At 39.6% G+C, this 17,149-nt stretch overlaps 1 protein-coding gene across 1 annotated transcript in view; it reads right to left on the reverse strand.

Annotated features, from left to right (window-relative positions):
* ROS1 (ROS proto-oncogene 1, receptor tyrosine kinase) overlaps positions 1-10,694 on the reverse strand; it is a 72,401-nt gene extending 61,707 nt beyond the window's left edge. The window contains exons 1-7 of the mRNA XM_065631224.1: positions 10,572-10,694; positions 8,751-8,804; positions 7,044-7,103; positions 5,510-5,536; positions 2,859-2,919; positions 2,025-2,173; positions 481-619 (exon numbers count right to left, since the gene is read on the reverse strand). Of these exons, the coding sequence (XP_065487296.1) occupies positions 481-619; positions 2,025-2,173; positions 2,859-2,919; positions 5,510-5,536; positions 7,044-7,103; positions 8,751-8,804; positions 10,572-10,694 (613 nt within the window). The remainder of the gene's footprint in view (positions 1-480; positions 620-2,024; positions 2,174-2,858; positions 2,920-5,509; positions 5,537-7,043; positions 7,104-8,750; positions 8,805-10,571) is intronic.
* Positions 10,695-17,149: the final 6,455 nt, after the last annotated feature.

A 17,149-nucleotide genomic window follows, 5' to 3' on the forward strand; every position in this document is an offset into this window, starting at 1 on the left:
AGAAATCATTAACTCTGGGACGGCATTTAATACATTAATTGGTTTTTTCTTTTTTTTAGGTACATTTTTAGGTTTCACACCTGCTAATTCATTTATACTAATAAACATGATTAGAACAGCATAAGATTTCAGCAATGGTTAACCTTTTTTTTTAGTATCCAGGAGAATGTGCGTGTATTTCAGTCAAAAAATTAACATGCATAATTATGCACAAAAGTATCCAGTGTGCCCTCACAATATTGACCATATACTTTTCCATATGTGTTTTTCAAACTAAAAGCAGGAAGCAGCCCTAAATCTTCTAGTTCAAATAAAAAGAGCCTATAGAATTTTAGTTTGGTCTTCCGCAGCTACACAGCAGACAGCATACACATCATTCTGAAGATTAAGCATCAGTGTTTTCCATGAAAGAAACAACAAGGAAATCTAAACATTTCTGATATGGTCCTGAAAGATGCAATTAGAAGTTCTATTCATCACCTCCAAAAGCATGTGTCCGGTAACTGGGACTTGACGGAGAATGGAGCTGCAGCTGAGATGTAATGATCCAAGTGACTCGAAACACGTACCCCGTGAAGGCTTGGAGGTCTTTGACTGTATACGAATTTTCAGATACTACCTAGATCAATGCACAGACACAATCATTTTTTTTCTTCCTCCATCTGCAGTTCTATGTAGAGTGTTATCAGGGCAAAAGAGGTCTCATACAACCACATACGTATTTCAAGATACTGAAATGTAGCATCCTAAGTTTAAATAAGAGGAAATTCTGGGAGCTATTTTCACCATAGACTTTGATTTTCCATCCTTTCAGAACTTTTTGTCTTTTCTTCAGAACACACTACCAAATCTAAACAACGAGTAGAGAGATGGAAGGATGGATGCAATATAATAGTAAATTTGAAGAATCAGGTAAAAAACTAAAACAATAACATATTATGGGCAATGTATTTTAAACTGTTGATATGTATACTACAAATTCAAGATCCAATAGCTCCTAGTTACTCTAAAATATTTATGGTCTGAAGCAATTTTTCCCCGTTATTTCACCAATGATTAATTCAGTAGAACTTCCTGCTTAGCAAATTATCTTTACCTTTGATTTGTGGCACAAACTTGCCATGCTCTGTAAATTGGTCCAACCGAGTTGATAGCAAGATAAAAAGTGTACAGTTGACGCAAAAGTACATAATATGAGAATAACCATACTGAGTCAGAACAAAGGTCTACAAAGCCAAGTATTGTGTCTTTGACAAGAACCAAAAAATATGTCTAGGGAAAGGTACAAAAAAAAGAGAAAGCCTACAATGATATTTATTTTAAATACTCTCAGACTTGGCATTTTATAAGCATGGCTCAACACGAAACAATGCCAATGTTTGCATTTACTAGAACCTAATTTTTTCTTCCATTAATTGGTCCAGTGACTTTTTGAACTCCACTTAGTAATTTTAGTTATTTCAATATTTAGTAGTTGAAATTCAGTAATTTAACATCCACATCTGCCAGAAAGCAGCTGAACATTTGAACTACACATTCTGTGAGAAAATACCTTCATTTGCTAGTTTTGACTCTGATAACTGCTAGTTTCTATCAAGGTCCCTAGTTCCTATGTTGGAGGAAATGGATAATAGTTGTCCATTTCTCAGCTTCCCTATGCTATTCATGATTTTGTAAACCTCTTTCTTGTACCTAACATATTATCCAATATTTTTCTAAAATAAAATGAAGAGCAGAGATGACAAGCACAACCATTGTCCTGCAAATACACTAAGAATCCCAAAATATTTTACCAGTCTTAGCCAACTGCTAGGAAAAGACAAAGGAACAACTTAATTCAGTAGTAAATTACAGCTACTTCTGTTTCAAAATCTAGTCATTACTTTCTTTCCTCATGTGTTTTTTTAATACGATTGCACGCTATTAATAAATTACCCTTTCTTTCTCCAGTGAAACAGGATAGGATTATAAATAAAATCAAGAACCTATTTCCTTGCCAAGTAAAAGGAAATGTTCTTCTTTACCTCTGTGTACCTCCAGTCTCCAGGGAGCTGATTGAACTTCCACTGGATAATATATTTCACTCCAGAGATGTTAGCTGGCTTCCACCCTAGTGTGACATTGTGACTTCCAATGGCAGATGCAAATGGAGCTCTAGGCTCGTTCAAGTAGTCTAAAAGGAAAATATAATTCAACAGTGAGAAAAAACCTCCATGACAATCTCTGGGCCTTAAAGGTTAAAGCCTGTCACTCCACACACCCAAAAGTTGTGAGGCCAATGAAAAGACAGAAAATAATACATTGAAAATGTTGCTGAATAAATCGCATGACATTTTAAACACAGTTTGATAAGTAAGCCCGAACTGGGCCAAGCTCGATGAGAGCGTATGTGATTACAACTCTGTGCTTTGGTAAATGAACTTTTAGTTATAGATACTTAGTAAAATTTTGCTGAATAGAAACCTAGAGAAGCTGTGGTAGACTTCCAAAGAGATTTTCAAGGAGCCTATTTCAATAGCACTGTATTAGCCCAGTTGTTCCCATGTAAGTCTCAGGAGCTTTTGGCAAAGATTTCAAGGTAGCAGACAGGTCTTGACAAAGTATCATCTTAAGCAGTTGAGAGTGGATTTTAAAAGTCTGGTGTCCATGAAAGGGAGGAAAATTAGTTTCACGATAAGAAACAGTTAACTTCATTGTATTTGTTAAAAGAAAATAGAGGAGTGGTAATTTTCTGATGAATAAAAATACTCCAGACATTCCTATTTTTTCAAAGAAATCCAGAGAGTAGGACAAGACTATAATGTTAAAAGTGAATTTATCAGACTGTGAATCAGACACAGGACTCCATTCAGACTTACTCTGTGCTTCAACTCCGTATGCATCCTCTGCACGGCTACAGCCAAATTTACAGGAAACTGCCTGTGTAGGGTACAGAACTCACTGGTTAGTTTTGTGCAAAGGCAAACTTCCTTCTAGAATTATGCAGACACAGCTTAAACACGTACAAATCCTGTGGACATACTGAATACATACAAACCCTGTGGAAGTCTTTACATTCATTCTGAAAAACAGCAGTACCACAAACTCAATCCGAAGAGCTTCCTGAGAGCGTTTCCATCGGTTCACTGGGCACTGAATTAGGGTTCTCCTCATCACACACTGTCCTTTTGTGGAAAGCACAACTATGGGGCTACATTAAAGCTGGAAATAGAATTCAGTGACAACCATGGAGTCAGGAAACAATGTTTTTTAACATGTTAATGCTACATGCCACATGTTTGATTTCACTCTTTCCTGATTCCTGTCTTTCCTGTGAATGAGGAACATTCTTCCAAATGTACTTCCAGTCAGTTTACAAAATAGTTGAAATTAGTGATTCATCAGAGCAGCCATGCCTAATTCACACTTCCTTGTTAGTAGTTACTCCTTCTGGTACAGTTGCTGCAAACTGTACAAAACTGTACAAAGCTGCAAACATAACAAATACCCCAAGGCAGTGAGTTCTCCATGCTCACATCCTAAAACCAGAAAACTCCTAAGAGTTTCCAGTTTAGGTAAGGAACATAGATATAGTTCTACCCAGCTTTATAGGTAGAGAACTTAAGACGACATAGTAACATTTTCCAGGTGCATCTCAGTAGCTTAAAAATTACATATATGACTGTGTTTTCTGGAAAGCTGAAACTTTTGAGAAGTGATGGTTTGAGCTTTTCTAGACAAGTATTTTATTTGGGCTCATGTTATTCTGCAAGTTCATTCACCCTATAAAATCTTGAAGTTTGCTTCATACAGCAGCCACCTTCCAAGTGATAATTAACCTTCAGATCATTCAGAAACAATTCATTATGTTAAGTGAGCAAATTTTTTAATTGTTCTTCCTGCGATTCTAGGATATACACTTCCAGCACCCTACAGAAACTGATAAGGCATGTTATTTCAGACAACAGAGTTGCAGGTGAGATGGATTTAAAAACTTGCTTAGCAGTGTATTCCTACATACATTATCTCATATCTAGGCATTCAGTGCCAAGTGCAAGTACTTAAAAAGTTTTTTTCTGATGTTTTTATATTTGGAGAAATAAAATACTTTGAAGAGAATTATCATGACTCCTGCCATCTGCTCTGCCTGAAAACAAGCAACAGTCACATATTCTCCATTGATCAGAACTGCCCCTGTGTGAGCCAGATTCTGCTGCCCTTGTGAATATTCCTACCAAATTCAGCGGCACTCCCATGTTTCTAGGTGAGCGATAATATCCAACAGGAGTGATACTACCAGATTCCAGTCCCATGGTGTAGTCACAGGACAGAGCTGAGCCAACACCAAAGGAAAAGCTGCGCACTTACTCGCCCTCCTCTCCCCTGCAGACCGCAGTGACCTGTTCCTCTGCAGGCAGTGACCTCCTGCTCACCTGACCATGTGGGGAGTCAAGTCAGCCAACTGATACAGTGGAAAAATAATCTCGCAAAAGCCCTTGCAGAGTTAGTGAATTTAACTGGCATATTGTGTGGCAAGACAAAAGCAAAAACAAAACAAACAAAAAAAAGCCAACAACAACAACAAAAAATCGCACTAATTTGGTGTTTCTACAAAAGTTGCTTACTTCTTGGATTGTTCCTACACTCCAAAACCATCATTTAGCGTATTTGAAAATCTTTGTCATGGTTACAATTTCACAGATTAAAAAGCATTTAAAAAGTCAGCCTTTTCAATCCGAGTTCCAGCTTGCCAATGCACTTGTGCTCCTACTCGGAATTCCCTCCAACTCCACCATCTCCTGCTTGAAGTACATTACTCCCATCTGGGTACGACCTTCATACTGAGGCCTCAACAGTCTCAAATGCAATCCTGCAGTCATCCCATACCATCCCACACTCTGTATTCATCATAAAAGGGCCCCAGAAAGGCACCATCTCTTTAGCAACACTTTGTTGCCTCGTACTTATCACTGTAAACCCAGTCCATCTGCAACACAGACCAGGTGCTCCCCATTTGATATCTCTTTCAAAGGACAACACATTGCCCCTTACCAAATTGCATTTTACTTCATTCGAAGACTCTACCCAGTCAAGAGTGTATTTTGTCTTCTAGTTCCCACTCCATGTTGCCACTTCTCATCAAACAGGTGTCATACCAGTCTTAATAAGCATTCTCCTAGTTCATCTTCAATGGCATTAATGAAAAACTGGATAGAACAAGACTTCTGTGAGAGCCTAGAACACAGTTTAAATCTATCTGTACTGCATACCATACTGGTGTGATTAGTCTGCTTTCTTGAAAGCAATATTCTTTGCCACACAGCAGTTTTAAATGCAAACATGTCCTTATCCACCATACTGGAAAGAAAGAATTCAGATACTTAACTCATTCTTCATCTTTAGGGAGCACAAAACAAGTAGACCTGGACTGATAAGTTTATATATCTACATTGTATTTCTTAGCACTATATGGACATTGTAATCACTGAAACCATGATTTTTTTAATTGATCTGATAGCATTTAACTTACCTCACATGCTCTAATGTATGTCTTGTTCTGCCAAGAAGCAAATAAATAAAATGCAGGATTAGCATAAATACAATCACAGAGTATTTCAGATAGTATCAATTAATTAATAGTTTTTTGCAGTGAAAGTATGCTACAAAACCTTATCACTGGCAAATAATGAAAGAAAGAAAACCCACACTTGAAAAACCAGAAAGTCAACATTAAAATGATGCCAGGGATGAATGAGCTTCAGGTGTTCAGGAGGTCCAGAAAAAAAGGCAGTTAAAAAACTATCATGGCAGTTGTCCCAGACCAATGCTAATTCTTATTCATTGGTTTAATAAAAGCGAGAAATCAATCTAGTAAAGACCATGTGCTTCATTTACATATGCATACAACTCTGAGACAGGCCCCAGTAGAGTAAAATCCTGAAAAGCACTAGTTCTTTCTCACTGCCTGAATATCTGGGTGAGTGGTTGAACTTAATGAACTGTAAAACGTCCCCACATTTTAACAAACTGGGAGGAGTGGCTGACATGTCAGAAGGCAGTGCTGCCATCCAGTGAGACCTGGACAGGCTGGAGAGTTGGGCAGGGAAAAATTTAATGAAATATAACAAGGGCAAGTGCAGAGTCTCACATCTGGGCAGGAACAACCTCAGGTTCCAGTATAAGTTGGGGAATGACCTATTAGAGAGCAGTGTAGGGGAAAGGGACCTGGGGATCCTGGTGGACAGCAGGATGACCATGAGCCAGCACTGTGCCCTTGTGGGCAAGAAGGCCAATGGCATCCTTGGATGTATTAGAAGTGGGGTGATTAGCAGGTCGACAGATGTTCTCCTTCCCCTCTACTCTGCCCTGGTGAGACCTCATCTGGAATATTGTGTCCAGTTCTGGGCCCCTCAGTTCAAGAAGGACAGGGAACTGCTGGAGAGAGTCCAGCGCAGGGCCACAAAGATGATGAAGGGAGTGGAGCATCTCCCCTATGAGGAAAGGCTGAGGGAGCTGGGTCTCTTTAGCTTGGAGAAGAGGAGACTGAGAGGCAACCTCATTAATGTTTATAAATATATAAAGGGTGAGTGTCACGACAATGGAGCCAGCCTCTTCTCGGTGACAACCAATGATAGGACAAGGGGCAATGGGTACAAACTGGAACACAGGAGGTTCCACTTCAATATAAGAAACGTCTTCACAGTGAGGGTGACAACACTGGAACAGGCTACCCAGGGAGGTTGTGGAGTCTCCTTCTCTGGAGACATTCAAAACCCGCCTGGACACCTTCCTGTGTAACCTCATCTAGGTGTTCCTGCTGTGGCAGGGAGATTGGACTAGATGATCTTTCGAGGTCCCTTCCAATCCCTAACATTCTGTGATTCTGTAACTCCCATAGCAAGGATTATTAACTTTCCAAGTTTATGAATGCACTGAAAAATATATTCATTGTATCTTTTTCATAGAAACACTCCTCTGGTTAGGTTTTCCACATCTGCCATTGGCTAAGGTTCTTGATGGACTGGATACAAGTGCTATAGAGCCAAGGCTAAGGCAATACTCACACATTTCAGTGGGCAATTGATTTGCACCGTTGCATTCCAAAACTGACATCCCTGTGTGCACTGCAAAGACAGACAGTGGCTTTAAAAAAGGATGTTGAAAGTACATTTTTAAAGAGAGGGGATACTCCATACGCTAAGAGTGAGGACAACAGTTCAATTTCCAGATGAAGGAAAATATTCTGCTTGACCAAGTCACTTAGGTCTATAACAAAAATATTAAATATACCAAAGATTATAGGTACTCACATACTATGTACAGTAAGGGAATTATGTTGCATAGTGTTCTTCTCAATGTAAAATCAAATACAGAGCAGAAGAAAAAATAAATAATTCTTAGAGATTGGTTTGTGCAAAACAGTAGATGTTCAACTACCTGTTCAGTTCTGCTAAAGTCTTTGACACCCTTGCATGTACTGAGGGCAGTAAAAGGATTGCAGGACACCTGAGCAGACTGTGACTGTCACCTGGAGAGAGTGCTTGGCTTTACACAAGCCCTGGGAAAGGGCTGATGCACAGCTCCAGAAGCAGAAGGAGCCCTGGCTAATGACAGTCCATGTCCAGTCTTGCTCTGGGAATGAGTCATCCAGCCACGGTGTGTGCGGTCAGTGCTCCCTCTCTCCCAGCTTTATTTTACCCCTTGTTCTCTGTGGAGAAGAGATATGGAGCACACAGTACATCCAAGCACAGTGGAAAGCCACGTGACGCAAGCCTCCCACTCTCCAACAGGCAAGGCATTGGCTTTAAAACCATGAGTTTTCAAAGATGTAATGAATATGATGTGGTTTGGGTTTTATGTTGGACTTCACTTGTGTATTCAGTCCCACTCACTTCTTCATGATCATGTATCATTTTTCTTTTTAAAAGGAAGCTGGAAGGGAATGGCTTTGGAAGCAGGAGACTCTGACATTGAGCATTGCAAAGCCTCATGAAAAAAGTAAGACTTGGTAACACTGAGCAAAGGTACACAGTGACCTAAATGAGTGAGTCAACCTTGCTATGCATTGTCATGACAACACAGCTTTTATGGCCCCAGCATCATAAATGACCTGGCCTTGCTAGATGCCAGGTGCTGAGAGGCTGCTTCCCACTAGTCTCTGTGGAAACATTGATGATTGAATTCTCCACCACTCTTCAAAGAATACGTATAACTGTCAGTTTAAATTGCATTTGAAATCTGAACTAGGAGAACATTAGCTGAAACGGTTGCAAGAATGCTGCTATGGAAAGCTCATGTAAAGCTTAAGAGTCCTCCATGATAGACACAGCAAATTGAAGTCCTATAGATCTCTAAATTCTCAAAAATTGTAATTTTAAGTTTTCTCCCATCAAATCATTGCAAAAACAGAATAAACCACTTAACTGTACAAAGGTAGCTAAATAAAATTGTCTTAATGATCTGTATTTTGGAGGAAACACTAGTTTTAATTCATTTTCTCAGAAATGAGTGCTTATGAACTTTGTAGATCACAAATGTGAACACGACTCACGGCAGAGATCCACACCCTTTACACATTTTCTTTAAACAAAAAAGACAATTGTGTCTTTAATAACTTGAGCCAATTCTAAACACACAACCTATTGACTTATGCCAGACAGGCAACTGTGCACATTTATGTGAAGTCTTTGACAATACAATCATTGTACCCATTTTATTCAAATAGCAGTAACATAAAATGTCAGTAATTAACGAAGTAAACTGTTACTCACTGCTCCAGTTATGTCACTAACATTGCAAAGGTTAGTAATTCCAAGTTCTCCTTCCTATAAGAGAAATACATACATTTTTACAGAGTCAAAATGTTTCCCAAAAATTCTTCGATTAAAATATATTAAAGCATTATTTTCTTGCAAAACAAATTTTCTTTGACTAATGTTTCCTAATTTGAAGAAATTTATCATCGACAGACCAGTAGCTTCTCACTTGAGAATAATTTCAGAGTACCATCGAAGACATTGGCATAATCAGCTGGTGTCAATTACGTTATCTCAGATAAGAATTTGGTTCTCATCTGATTCTGGTTCACGGAATCAATAATGAAAGTTTCATAAATACTTTAGGCATAAATGACAAAGCCAAGTGGTTTTGACCTCTTGAGAGCAGAAAGACCTTCCTTCAAGTGGAATGTCTTTTGTCTAGCATCTTTTTGAAGGGATTTTACACAGCCATATGGTGACCGCCCTTCGTCCCCTGCCAAAAGTGCTCTTGAGCTAAGGTGCCTATTTTTTCACATCATTCAAAGTGTGCAAAACAAGTCACCACCTGTGAAATGCAAATGATTTGAGGATGTATCTAACAGCCTTGGAGAGCTGAATGTTAGGTCTTAAGCTTTGTCCTGCAAGGAGGTAAGAGCACCCTTAATAAAACAGCTCTCAGGAAGAAATTTTCAGCACACTGGGCACACTGTGACAATAGTGAGAATCAAAGGTATCACAAAGCAAATGTAAATGCAATAAGTAGTCTGGAGGTGAAAAATACGATTTACAGCTCTCGGACTCCAAGATCATATTTTTCTCATCTGAATCCCTTATACAATACATTCGCTGAACAGGAATGAGATTTTCCTGTCTTTCAAAGCTGAGAGGAACAGAAACTTACTTCTTACTCTGAATTAATTTAAGCTTAAATCAAAGGATCCTCATTAAAGTTATCATTGCATGATAGGTCTCCATCAGGGAAGGCAATTAATTCTTTCACTGATGCAAAAATTAGAAATAGTTTTAAAGGAACTGTCAGACAAATATATGAAATAAAATGGAGCAGGTGATAGTCCTCTGCAGTAGGTTTCCACAGCTAGTTAGCCCTAAGGCACAAAATGTTCTTTTTACAGAGCAAAGGTACATGGTCTTCTAAACAACATCAACATTTCAGGCAAATAGAAACAAGGAGGTAACTCCTGAAAGCCTCATACAGAATTGTTGTTTGGATTTGAGAGGTTTTGCTTATCTTTGTTGTGCATCAGTAGAAGGAAAAATAATAAATTCCACTTGAGTACTCAAAGGAGCACTATGAAAGTACAAGATTAAGGATCCAACCACTTACTTTAGTACTTAAAGAAATATCCACGATTTAAAGAGTAACTGACTTAAAAAAGAAGCTGAAACTATTTTGGGATAATTGTGCAGGCCACAGATTCCCAGCCAATTTCTTGTGAATTTCCAGTTTTTCTAGGTTTATATAAGAAAAGTCATAGACTAGACAGAAACTGATAAGTAAAGTGTATAAACTGAAAGAATAAAGGGTTATCTCCTTCACCCTCCAGGGTCTTTAGCGTTTATAGTAATTTCAGGAGCTGTTGGAACTTAAGTATATAAAGTATAAAACAAAAACACATGCAAAGTGGTTAATGGCATTTATTCCTTACCCGGTTCCACAAATTCAAATATTAAACATTAGTTCTCAAACTCTGTTTTTACTCAGCTACATTCTTTAAAACAATTTTGAAAAAAGCTAATACGTAATAGAGAATTCTTACAGTGCTAATAACCATCTATGTTTCAAAAGATCAAGCACAGTTTTTCAAAACTTACCAGGTTACTTGTACATAAGTTTTGACAGTTTTTTGAGAAAGTACAGTACACTGCAGAAATCCATACACAGTAAAAAGCAGCAAATCTGTTTAGCGGGAGATCCCAAAGGCAAATGTTCCTCATAACTTGAACAGTTTCATCTGGCAGTCCAATTCTTTCTTTGACTTGGCCATACAAATTCCTTTTAGTCTAGATGACGGAGATGCGACTGTGAACTTTCTGCATTTCAGTGTATTAAATATTTTTTAAATCCTTGTTTACACTCCGTTCCTTCAACAACTTTTCAGCTTCCTGGAGCACTTGTCTTGAAATTGCGTAACATCTATTTCATAGTTTCTTATTAAACCACTGAAACAAAAGAGTCAGCCAATGAAACTCAGCGTATCTCCTTACATAAATATAATCAATGTACAGAGGAAACTGAGTGCAATGCTGTTAATCGGGTGCTCCAAGCAACACGGAAACAGGGAGAGAGTGAGAGAAAACTGGTCTAATCTTCATTTCCACTGTGATTAAGCTATTTCTAAGTATTTTCAAGTGGATACAACTAAGTAAATTTGTTTGCGATGATGGATAAATTTGTTAGAACACTATCATATCAGTCAGTACAAAAATTATAATTAATTATCTATTTTAATGACTGTTTCCAAATGTTCCATTTCTACACCAAAATACCACTCAAAACAGACCCCTGCCTGTCTTCTGACGCAACATAGACACATGGTAATGAGAGCAAATCCACATGAGTGGGCACGATGGTACTAGTAAGTTTGTGCCCATATCATGGAATAAAATAGAACCTGATGGATTATTTGTGTATCTAATTTAAAAAGACTTGAAGAGTCCTACCTAAAGTTGAAGACTCACATTAAAGAGGTCAGTGAGAATCCAAGAACACCCAGCTCCCAGTCTGTAGTACATCTCTGTTGTACCACGGGGCCGTCCACAGAGTCATTCTGTGAACTGCAATAGGAAATTGATCCAGCTTACAAACATATATGTATATATAAACAAATTATACATAATTTCTGTGCATGTGTATTATGCATTGTAAATAAAATGTGCTATTTTATACATAACATAGCATTTAATGAGAAGTTTAACCTGACACATTGTGTCATTGCTGCTTAAACAGGGGACCCACTTTCCTACCACATGTAAATGTTCCTTTACCTTCTCAAGCCCCACTCACCATGCAAAACATCCTGCAGTCATGCGATAAACCAGGCTGAGAATCTGGTTAACACTAACCCAGCAACAAAAAAAGTGAATTGGTTAACATGACCCTGATGTTATTTTCTTTGATTCAGGCTGCAGCACAGCCCCATGTGCTGCTGTGCCCATGCATGGTAGGTGAAAGGCACTAAAAGCACCGAGATGGAAGAAAAAGATAAGCTGGGCTGGAGAGAGATGGTGGATATTGCCAAGCACATGGCTCGAAGGTGGTCAAAGGAAAGGCTTTGTGGAGGAGACTTCTTCCTTTTCTTCCACTTGTCCTGGGAAGCATTTGGGGGTTTGCTTGTGCATTATCTCAGCCTCCTCACCACTACTCAAGGGAACTCCTAGAAGAGAGGGCTGAGGGCTAAGGGCTTTCAGCTTCACAGGTGAAGGGAAGTTACTGCCCCATTTGCTTGTCACTTCTCTGCTCCAGAAGGATGCTGCCCACCTTCCAGCCCACCAGCAAAGCTGCTCAAGAGGGAACTCCTTAGCTCCAGCCAAAATAATCCAGTCTAGTCTGACTGCTTAAATAGTAGTTCTTTGCTAATCCAGCTCATCTGGGCTGAAGAAGTTTCATCAGAGCTCACATGAGCAGCATAACTGAAGAGGAATCTGGTGACAGGCAGCTGTAGGCTGCAATTTCACGAGACAGAGCACTTTGTGCTTTGGGTAGATCTTTAGGAGATTTAAGACCCTCAGGATTTGACCTCTAGTTCTATACCAGTAAATTAAATGTACCCACATCCACACCCTAACAGGTGGCATAGGATAACTCAGATCCACGCTTTAAAAATCACTCATACTCCAGGAGAGGATGGCCACAACTCAAACACCTATGAGGAATGACTCCCAGCTTTTACTAACTCACATACTGTTCCTGGATATTATTTGGGCTAGTGCTGACATTGACCAAAGCAAGCCAGGCACAAATATAACAGTTTAACAGTAGGTTTATGTGGTCATTTGGAATTAGCACTGCTGCCTGGCATGGCTTTAAATTGCTAGTTTAGATATAGCACAGGTTAACAAATGTGTCTAATTTCAATCTTAAATATATATATATATATCATTGCATCTATTATTCAACACTTTGGGGTTTGGTTTTGTTTTTTAGGAAACAATTTATTGTTAGGATGTGTCTTGGGTCTTATTTGAAGTTGTATAGGGAGGTGCAGTGGGAGGGGAAAAAGAGGGATCAAGTTAAGATTCTGATGAGGAATGTAATCAAGGTGTACCTGAAAGCCTGAAGAAGTCATCAGACACATAAAAATATCGGCATTTGGCTCTTAGGGCAAGAAAATTTCGCTACTATAAAATATGCATAACTAAACCGTTCTTTATAACTGGAAAGATTTGCAAATACTGATGCTGATAGTTCTTGTGAGAATTTTCACATTCATATATGTGTACTACATGCATACCTTGCACAAATGGGCTCTAACCATTACTGCAGATAATTAATAAAATAATATTAAAGATATTATTCAAAAGAATAGTTCGTTTCAGGATGCAGAAATTTTTCATAGACTTTCAGCACTGTTTTCCACCAGGTGTCACTGTAACATCCCATAAACCGGGATCTTCAAAGAAAAAAAGCACTGAACTCTTTCCTTTCTTGTTTATGATTATACTGACACATTGGCCAAACAAATACTAGCAGTAACCTAGGCCTTTGAATTTTTCCCCTAAATTTAAAGAATTCTTCAGGAAGAGAGTATTTATGGGCTTTAGAAACCAAACTTTAAAAGGAGGGTTTGTAAAATCTGCAAAAGATGGGGTATGTGTTATTTTTAAGGGCATCTCTTCCATAAAACTACATCCTGGCACAGAACTAGGAATCCAAACTCTGTGGGACATCATTAATAAACCTTGTCCTTTATATTATAGATCTACATAGAGAATATAATTTTCTTAATTGAAAAGCGCAGCACAGGGAGAGAAAATCTGGGAGGCTGCAAGAGAGAAGACTGTAAATGAGGAGAAAAATAGCAGTGTAATGCATAACAGAGAAAAGCAGACTCTATTACAATTCCCTACCTGAACAGCAGCACATATCAGAGCACCTCACAAACTGTGGATTCATCTTTTAAACTTCCTTGAAAGCAATAAAAATATATACAAACAAATGATCAGCCCTGATAGTAATGAATATGGACTCTTATATCCTGAGGAGAAAAATGCATATTATTACTTCCATTAAGGCAACTGACATCTTCTTTATACCTGGAGTTATCATGATCAGTAAAGAAAAATCTTTCCTGTGTGTGAGCATGCACATATTTGTGCATATGTACACATGGATGGTATTGTATAAGCAGATTAATGATCCTAAGAGACAGAGGTTTAGGGCTCCTATGTACTTAGAGCAGAAGACTGAAATCGTTGGCTCAGGGTGGGTTGGCAGCCTCCCCTACCATACACCCCAGTGTGCAAAGTGTTACCCCTACGGCTGGAGGCATCTGTTGGAAAGCTGGTAAGGCTTTCTGTTTGAAAGCCCTGTCTGGGCTGCCAAAGGTTATAACCCAACACATTATACAAACTGATGCCAGCTCCAGGTTATTTTCATACTCCAGAGGAAAAGCTGTCAAATTTCAGGGCAGGTCCCAGCTGCCCCAGGCCAGGAGCCATGCAATCATCCCTGACCCAGTGGCAGCACCTCCATCAAAAAGGGAGGCCAAGCAGCTCAGGGTAATACTCACTCCAGCCATTTAATGTTGATCTGCTCCCACGTGTGAGTTCGGCATCTAAAATCACATCAAATGAAACACTTGACCATGCACCATCATTTGAACATGTCTGTACATAGTTTCACAAAACCACATCATTCAACAGCAATTGGAAGGACTGCAAAACAGAAAAAAAGGATGCCTGAGGAGGCAAGGAGGGCGACACCCAAAGGCCCCAAATGTCTGTGTATAATCTGGACTGCTTGTACCAAGTTACATAGCAATAAAAATTCCCTAAAATTAGACCACATTCATGAGTCCTGTCTTGGTAGGGGGGAAGTTGGGAGAGGTGAGAAAGGAGAGACTGAATCCCACAGGCAGCCTACAGGGCAGAGCAATGAAAAGGAAAATCTCAGCTTTTACTTATCAGTTTCTAAGCCCTTTGTCTTGTGGGGGTAGCCTTGAAAAGATATTGCTCATGTGAAGCACTCAGTAGTGGTGACAGATTCTCACTCTTTTCCAAAGATCACAGATTATTCTCGTTTTCCCTCCAGCTATGGGCCCTCATTAGCTTTTGAATTTCTCAGTAAAGTAAGTGAACAAGGACCCTGAGGGCAAAAAGCTGCCCTCCGCTGCCCCTGCCTCCCTCTCCTTTTATTTGCTAGCGCAACTGCTCGGGCAGTTGTTCGTCTGGCAATAGCAGCCAGTCGGTCAGGGAGAGCTTTGCACAAACAGAGGGAAGACTCGTACAAGAGAAACCCCCTGGAGTCTGGATCAAGATTTATATCTATCTCTGCAGATTAGAGAAGTGGGGTTGGGGAGGGGGGAGAAGCAGACTGTTAAACTGGATCAAATTGGAAAGACAGTCATGCATGAGATACTTAGCTAAACCAGTCAGGAGACAGGGATTTGTTTCTATTGATCTGCAGTAATGATGACTGGAGAAATGTCTCATTAAGCAAAGTACAATGATGGATTTCAGACTAGGCAAATTTGAGCTGTGGAGATGAACAATAGCAAGAGATGTGAAAGGTAGGCCAGGACAGAAAATATAAGGAATGCGCTAAAGGGTAACAAGGATCTATAAATATGCTGCTAAAAAAATGAAATCTTAAAAAAACCCCAAAAACCTGTATCAGGGCTTACTAAATTACTTTTGTGTAATCATCCTATATGACATCAGGGGACAAAGGAAGCAACAATGTGACAATAAAAACCTTGCTGTCAAGTAGATAAAGCTTGCACTGCTTTTTGTATTGTATTGCTTTAAAGAGGATAGGTTGGCAAGGTATTTACAAAGCACTTTAGTGATTTGTTCAGCTATATTATCTATTAGGTATCTTCTGATTGGCACTAATCAAACGTGCAGTCTGAAATGTGAAGAAAACTACATTTCAAACTACACATGTAGCAGACAGGGCAACAGTGTAAATGTAAAGTGGCCTGATGCAGTATGTCTGAAGAGGACTGCATGGGAAAGATTTACAAAGGTTTTTAGAGAGGAACAGAAGGAAAGAAGATTGCTTACTGCAGAGGGAGTGACTTATTGCTCTGAGCATGTAGATCAGTGTATAAGAAGATATAAAGCCAAGATTAGGAGAAAAAGACAAAAGGAGCAGAAGCAGTAGTGTAGATTACATGATCTTTGTAGACATCTTCAGAACAGTCATGCTCAGCCTGCATAAACATCTCCCATAAAAGGCTTTACCTCTAAAACCTCCTGGTTTCCATGGTATTCCAAAATACCTGAACATTTAATCTCCCAGTAGTTTCATGAAAAGAAATTGCTCATCCAGCAACCCAGAAGAGAGCCCATCTGCACAGAGTTTGTGACAGCTGGAGAAGCAACAGTGCCCACCATGTGGGGAAGGAGTTAGCAGGGCCTGGTTTTGACCATTTCAATCACCTGCTTGTGACAGTGTGTTTCTGGAGTGCTGTTTGGATGCACTGCTCACTAACCTTTCAGTAAATATCTAGAGTTTCAGTCCCTCTCCCCCAAAATTTCCTGTCCTCCTCTCCTTGGCCGAGCAGTGCCCCTGGGTACAGGCACTGCCACTGGTCCACGGGAACAAGGAGTTCGCTTTCTCTACACAAGCAAGAGCAAAGCCCCTTGTAGTAGAAAAAAAAAAAAAAAAAATTCTCTAAAATGTTTTCGAGCCTCCAACAGGCAAACACAGATTTGTTGCAAACAGCTGGACATAAGTTTGATCCCTTCTTGTTTGAGGGACAGGGAAATGTCCCTGGAAAGACCACGGTTAGCTGGGACTTCTGACATCAAGAATCTTGGGGATGGTAACCCAGGACATCCTTTCCATCTGCTTTAACAGGTGAAAAGGTAAATGCTGTGGGAAAGCCATAGCTAACATATACCAACACCACAGGCAACCCAGTCAGCTCTTAAGATTGTATCTTCTAATGGTTTCAAACCCCTTTGGAGTACCAAGAGCAGCCATGATTTAAGAGATGGCCTTTCCTCAGGAGTCGCTTGTCACCTCGCTGGATGGAGGCGAAGGCCTGAGCACTCGTCCACAGCTGCCACATCCAGACCAAGCCCTGCTGAGAGGCAGCCAGTGCTGAGCCCCATGACTGTGCACCTGCTCCTTGACACAGGGAACGCCTGGTGCTCCATCCTGCTGCCTAAATATAGGTCACTGGTGATACTCGCCCAGTTTTAGGGTATCCCAGAGGTTCATC

Source organism: Caloenas nicobarica, chromosome 3 (genome assembly GCF_036013445.1).
Source record: "Caloenas nicobarica isolate bCalNic1 chromosome 3, bCalNic1.hap1, whole genome shotgun sequence".
Classification (NCBI taxonomy): Eukaryota; Metazoa; Chordata; class Aves; order Columbiformes; family Columbidae; genus Caloenas; species Caloenas nicobarica.